This window comes from Nicotiana sylvestris, chromosome 2, assembly GCF_000393655.2.
Source record: "Nicotiana sylvestris chromosome 2, ASM39365v2, whole genome shotgun sequence".
Taxonomy (NCBI): Eukaryota; Viridiplantae; Streptophyta; class Magnoliopsida; order Solanales; family Solanaceae; genus Nicotiana; species Nicotiana sylvestris.
Genome location: NC_091058.1, coordinates 200,660,036 through 200,666,799, shown reverse-complemented (window position 1 = coordinate 200,666,799; position 6,764 = coordinate 200,660,036). Strand labels below are relative to the sequence as shown.

Here is a 6,764-nt window from a genome sequence, read left to right as displayed (position 1 = left end):
AAGCTATAGGAATCAATTCCAACCAATTTGAGAGGAAAATGAACTAATTGATGAGGATGAATGCAATAGTAAGCAATGGAACAATACTCAAGTATTGAAGTAGAAGGAAATTCAAAAGTGCAAGGACCAATTGCCAACAATTCTGAGAAGATTACAATTCTCTAAAGCTAGATCTTTTGCACAACCATCTCCATATCTAGAACAAGATGCAACAACAACTTGGACTTGGAAGGAGAAGGAACATCATACAAAGGAGCTCAGGCAACAAAATCGTAATTCTCAGATGGGAATGCGACTGGAATATGTTCCACCAATTCATCGAGATGTTAAGATAGTTATTCAAATTGCCGAGGAAGATGTAAGTGAGTTGAATGACCACTGGGCGATTGCCTTAATTGGATATGTCTTTGGTGATGCTCCGTATGAGAAATCTATGGAGAATTATATAGAATATGTACAGGATTTTTTTCTAAACCTCAAATTCTATATCATAATAATGGGTATTATGTGTTTCAATTTTAAACAATTGAGGAAAGGCACTTAGTTATGCAAGCAGGTCCTTACTCGTATCACAACAAACCATTCATTTTGCAAAATTGGGAAAAGGATTTTCACTTTGACCCTAAATGTATAACAACAATCCCTTTGTGGATTCACTTCCCTAGCTTACCTGTTGGATACTGGACTACTGACGCACTAAGCAAGATGGCTAGTGCTATCGGATTACCCATGTACACTGACAAATTCACAGCAGATTTGAACAAAATTTCTTATTCAAGAGTTCTGGTGAAGGTTGATATCACTGAGCCTTTAGTGGAAACTGTAGAGATTGTTACTCCTTCTGGGACTAGGCAACAAGAAATACTCTATGAGTGGAGGCCAAAATTTTGTAGTGAATGTGTACACTTTGGCCATGACAACTTTGAATGCTGGAGGACAAACCACCAGAATCATGAAGAGGATAAGTTTAAGGCTCCTAAAAGAAGAAGTATGGGCAGAAGGAAGAAAGTAGTACATGAATGGAAACCAAAGGAAGAACAAGAACAAGGAGAGATAGTATAGGGGAATGATGTAGAGCACCCACAAACTAAGACAGAAAAGGGTAATCAAAAGATATTATATGTGAATGGCTCTACTCAAAGGATGCATGCTATAAGCAGGAATAAAGAAAGCAGTGTGTAGCATAGTCCAATTTCAATGCATCAGACTCTTATTGTAGAAGCTAGCACTACTAACATGTTCAAAATACTGGGAGAGTGTGGGCAGAGTTCTGCACTAGGAGATGGGATTGCTACTGAACCTATCAAACAGCTACCATCATCATAAGTACCTGGAATATAAGGGGACTGAATAAGCCCTATAAACAGAAGGAGTTAAGACATTTCTGCAAAAGAATAAAGTAGACATTCCTAGATGTCTAGAAACTAGAGTAAAGGAAAATAAGGCAAAAAATATAGTGAATAAGGTAGCCAAAGATTGGGGATATTGTTGTAATTATACTAAGACTATAAATGGAAGAATTTTGTTGTTATGGAAGATAAAGAGGAGGATGAGGATGAGGATGTTGATCGACTAGTGGACGGTGCTTGGTATGATTTTGCCTATGGTCAAGGATGACCAGGGCGCTGAAGGTCGAGACGATAATGGTATTGAAGGTTGGGGTGGCAATGACGTTGAAGGCTGAGACGTCGAGGGTGTTGAGGACCATGATGGCAACAGCCAATAGTTTTGTTTTAACTTTTTATTGTATTTTTTTGGCATCTTTTAGTGCCTTTGTAAAAACACTTTAGGTATGAATATCAAAGTTGATCTTTGTTATAAGTACCTTTTTCATTTGCTGCAATTTGTTTTTGTGCTTGTATGCTTTGCTTATGTGTTTGCATATTTTTCTTATTTATCCTTTTTTTTGTCGACTCCAAGATGACCGTAGCCTTTGAGCTGAATATCCATGGGCCATATCATCCCTTTGTTTATATAGATCTAGTATGCATCTTAGTTGAGATTTGGTCGAGGGTCTATAGGTGTTTTTTCGAGCTTCGTCGAACTTGACCTTTCATTATGTTGTGGCCGAGGGCTGGTAGTTATTGTTCGATCTTGATCAAACTTAACCTTTTCTTAGGTTATGGCCGAGGGCTGGTAGGTATTGTTTGAGCTTGATCGAACTTAACCTTTTGTTAAGTTGTGGCCGAAGGCCGATAGGTATTGTTCGAACTTGATCGAACTTACCCTTTAGTTAAGTTGTGGTCGAGGACCGATAAGTCTTTTTGAGCTTGATCAAACCTTTCGTTAAGTTGTGGATAAGAACCGGTAGGTGTTGTTCGAGCTTAATCGAACTTAACCTTTTGTTAAGTCGTGGCCGAGGTCCAATAGGAGTTTTTCGAGCTTGTGGGTTGCAGTGAACTTTACGATGTTGATGGTGGTGTCGTCATTGTCACCAATAATCATATTGATGGTATGAGTCAGTGAGGGCAACTTTGGCGGGCCTTAACGTTCTTGACCCTTGGTGAAAGTGCTTCTTCCTTTGTCACTCAATAGCTCTTTGAGGTGCTCTTGCTGTAACATGTTTTCTACCTCATGCCTTAAGGAAATGCAATCCTCTGTTTTGTGTCCGCATTCTTGGTGGAACTCGCTGAGGGCATCGGATTTCCTGGTGCTCGAATCGAACCTCATATTTGGCATCCACCTTACCTTTATTCCATGCTTCTTGTAATGACCCGGTCGGTTGTTTCGAGAGTTGTAGTCACGATCCCCCATGTACTACTCATTTTATGATTTACAGTTGTTATATGACTTGCTGGGGTAATTGTGTGAGGCCTGGAGAGGTTTCGGAATGAATTGAGACACTTCATCTCAAGGTTGAAAACTTAAGTTGAAATGGTTGGACAAATGTTGACTTATGTGGAAAATGACTCTAGGTTGGGGTTTTGATGGTTCTGTTAGCTCCATCGGATGATTTTGGACTTAGGAGCGTGTCCAGTTTGTGATTTGGAGGACCATAGTGCAATTAGGCTTGAAATGGCAGAAGTTAGAAATTTATAAGTTTTACCAAGAGTGGACTTTGTGGTTACCGGGCTCGGATTGGAGTTTCGAGAGTTGGAGTAGGTCTGTGGTGTCATTTGTGACTTGTGTGCAAAATTTAGGGTCAATCGAACATCATTTGATAGGTTTCAAGCGTTGTTTGTAGAAGTTCAAATTCCATAGTTTCAATAGGCTTGAATTCGGGTGTGATTCATGCTTTGATGCTGTTTGAGGTGATTTGACGGCTCGACTAAGTTTGTATCATGTTTTAGGACTTGTTGGTATGTTTTGTTGAGGTGTCGGGTGCCCGGGTTGAATTCGGATGGTTAACGGATCGAATTAGGAGTTTGAATAATTGCTAAAGCTGGGATATCTTCTAGTGCAATCGCACCTGAAGAGCTTTTTCCCTAAGTACGAGATAAGGAGCGCAGATGCGGCAAGGAGTGGGACGAATGAGGTCGCAAGTGCGAAGGATTTTCCGCACCTGTGTGGCCGCAGATTCAGCGTGATGGGCACAGAAGCGGAGTTGGCCAGTAGGGGAGTATGAGTAGGTGCGAAGGTAATTCCTCACCTACGATTGTGCAGATGTGACGGGAGGATCACAGAAACGAATTCCCAACTCTAGTGGTTCACCGCATAAGCAGGTGGATTGTTGTTTTTGCGACGCTGCAGATGCGGCTAAGTTTCCACATAAGCGGAAAGGTTCGATAGAACCTAAATTCAAGGGTTCGCCATTTTCTTCATTTTGAACACTTCATGTTGTTACCCGTTTTTTCCTCATCTGATAAAGTAATTGAGTTGACAATCATGCTAGAAATCATTTTTAGGCTATGTGCTGGTATTGTTGGGACCCTCAGTGATCGTTCCTTACAATTAACTTATTGATTAAATTGAAATTTCATACTCAGTCATATTTATTCATTGCATATCATATCTCTGTCTATGTTGCTATTTATTTATACTTCATATCATCATTTGTGGGCTAGTTTTATGACATTGTAAACCAGAGAGAATGGAGATATTGATGACTGAGTGAGGTCGAGGGCTTGATTGTGAGTGATATTTAAGGGATCGGGCTACACGTTGTAGCATGTTTTATTGATTATGCCTGGATCTGGCTTATTATAGTGCAGTGGCTGAAAGAGCCCCTCCAGAGTCTGTACACTCCCAGTGAGCACAATTGATATATTTTGATGGATGGCTCTACCCTAGGCATGGATCTTGCCCGAATTATTTATATTTAGGGGTGGATTTACCCTAGGCTGGATTAGCCTTATATAGTACTGAGTTACTAACTATCAGTTGATATATATATATTTGGGATGGATCTTTACTGAGCTAGATTGGATATATACAGTACTAAGTGATTGAGTATTCTGAGAGTGTGAGTACATGAGGCTTTCAGCACGGTGCATCACATACAACATGTACATGGGCATATAGATGTAGAGAGGTCATATTCCTCATGTCATTCAAAATTGATCTATCATACTTGTATTGAGTTTTAACTATTGAACTTGAAAGCATGCCTACATTTATGTATTGTTATTTCTATATTGAACTGCACCGACGAAGTTCGTCTTTACTTTTAGTCCAAAGGTTAGATTTGTTACTTATTGAGTTGGTGTACTCATGCTTCACCCTGCACCTCATGTGCAAATCTAGGTGCTTTCAGTAAAGGCAATTGCTGAGTTGTAGAGTCTGGATTTTCAGACATCATCGAGGTAACTGCTTGGCCTTTGCAGTCCTCGACTCTCCTCCCTTATTTTTCATCTGTATTTCTTAGTTTATTTTCTAGACGGTGTACTAGACTATATCTTAATTTAGATGCTCATGTACTCGGTGGCACCCTGTTTTTGGAGAGATTTTGTATTGAGTTATGTCTTCCTATTTTGTTTTTAAAAAGGTTTTTCCTTAAATTCAACTGTTTTTGTATCTTTCAAAGATCTTAAGCAATTGGAAATGTCTGATTAGTCATCTTGCCAAGTTCATGATAGGCGCCACCATGACAGGCTTAAGTTTTGGGTCATGACAAGCTTGAAGGAGCCCCTCCAGAGTCTGTACACCCCATAGTGAGCGCAGTTGATTTATTTTGAGGGATGGATCTTCCCTAGGCATGGATCTTGCCCGAATAATTTATAGTTGGGTATGGATTTTCCTTGGGCTAGATTGGCCTTATACAGTACTGAGTGACTGACTCTAAGTTGATGTATATATATATATTTGGGATGGATCTTCCCTGGATGGGATTGTCCATATATAGTACTGAGTGATTGAGTATTATGAGAGTGTGAGTACACGAGGCTTGCGGTGTGATGCATCACATACAACATGTATATGTGCATGTAGATGTAGAGAGGTCATATTCCTCATATCATTCAGAATTGATCTATCATACTTGTATTGAGTTTTAACTGTTGAACTTGGAGCATGCCTACATTTCTGTATTGTTATTTCTATATTGAACTATACCAGCAGAGTTCGTCACTACTTTCAGTCCAAAGATTAGATTTGTTACTTATTGAGTTGGTTGTACTCACACTTCACCCTACACCTCGTGTGCAGATCCAGGTGCTTTCGGTCACGGCAGTTGCTAAGTTAAAGAGTCCGGATTTTCGAAGATCATCGAGGTAGCTACTTGGCGTTAGCAGACTTGACTCTCCTATATTATCTTTCATCTTTATATTTCAGTTTATTTTCTATACAGTGTACCAGACTATATCTTCATGTAGATGCTCATGTACTCGGTGGCACCCCAGTTTTGGGTGAGACTTTGTATTAAGTTATGACATCCTATGTAGTTTTTAAAAAAGGTTTTTCCTTAAATTAAATTGTTTTCGTATCTTTCAAAGATCTTAAGTGAATTGAAATGTCCGAGTAGTCGAGTAGCCTAGTTCTATGATAGTCGCCATCACGAAAAGATATGTTTAGGATCGTGATATGTTGGTATCAGAGCCTAGGTTACATAGGTCTCATGAGTTATGAGCAGGTTTAGTAGTCTTGCGGATCGGTACGGAGATGTTTGTGCTTATCTTCGAGGGGCTGCCGAACCCTTAGGAAACTTTATATTCTTGTATTCTTTTCGTGTAAATTTGTTGATTTTGATCACTAAACTTCTGTGATTGTATTCTCTCACAGATGGTGAGGACACGTGCTATCGAACAGGATAAGCAGTCACCAGTACCATCTTATAGGGCCATGAGAGGTTGAGGTCACACTTGGGGCAGAGGTGCAGCTCATATAGCAGATAGAGTAGCTAGAGCAGCACCTGTAGATCCACCGGTCGCTCCCGCTCAAAAGAAGGTACCAGATACGGCTGAGCCAGTAGGGACAGCTCAGGCACCAACTGCACCTATTGTGATTCCAGTCCTTCAAGAGGCTTTAGCTCATATTTTGAATGTGTGCACCATCATTTCCCATGCAGTTTTAGTTCCGGCCGCAACAACTACTTCTCAGGCTGGGGGAGGTACTCATACTCCCACCGCCCGTACTCTACAGCAGGTGAATCAGGGACTTCAGACACAGGGGGTACCACCAATCCTATCGGTTTCCACTGCTCATGCGCATGTGGGTCCTGTTATGATCGAAGATAAGTAGAGGAGACTAGAGAGGTTAGAGAGTCTCGAGCCTCTATCTTTTAGTAGGGCAGAGTTAGAGGATGCCTAATATTTCTTGGATAGGTGCCAGCAGATTCTTTGCACGACAGGTATTCTAGAGACCAGTGGGGTCTCATTCACTATTTTTCT

The 6,764-nt window shown here is 40.5% G+C and overlaps 1 protein-coding gene across 1 annotated transcript; it reads left to right on the top strand.

The window, feature by feature from the left end:
* The first annotated feature begins 546 nt into the window (after positions 1-546).
* Positions 547-1,062, top strand: LOC138886154 (uncharacterized protein At4g02000-like). The gene has a single exon (XM_070167191.1). The coding sequence runs from the start codon at positions 547-549 to the stop codon at positions 1,060-1,062; it is 516 nt and encodes a 171-aa protein (XP_070023292.1).
* The last annotated feature ends 5,702 nt before the right edge of the window (positions 1,063-6,764 follow it).

Bases quoted from the DNA above. Each gene is read 5' to 3' on its own strand.
- LOC138886154 (XM_070167191.1), top strand. From the start codon at position 547: ATGCAAGCAGGTCCTTACTCGTATCACAACAAACCATTCATTTTGCAA.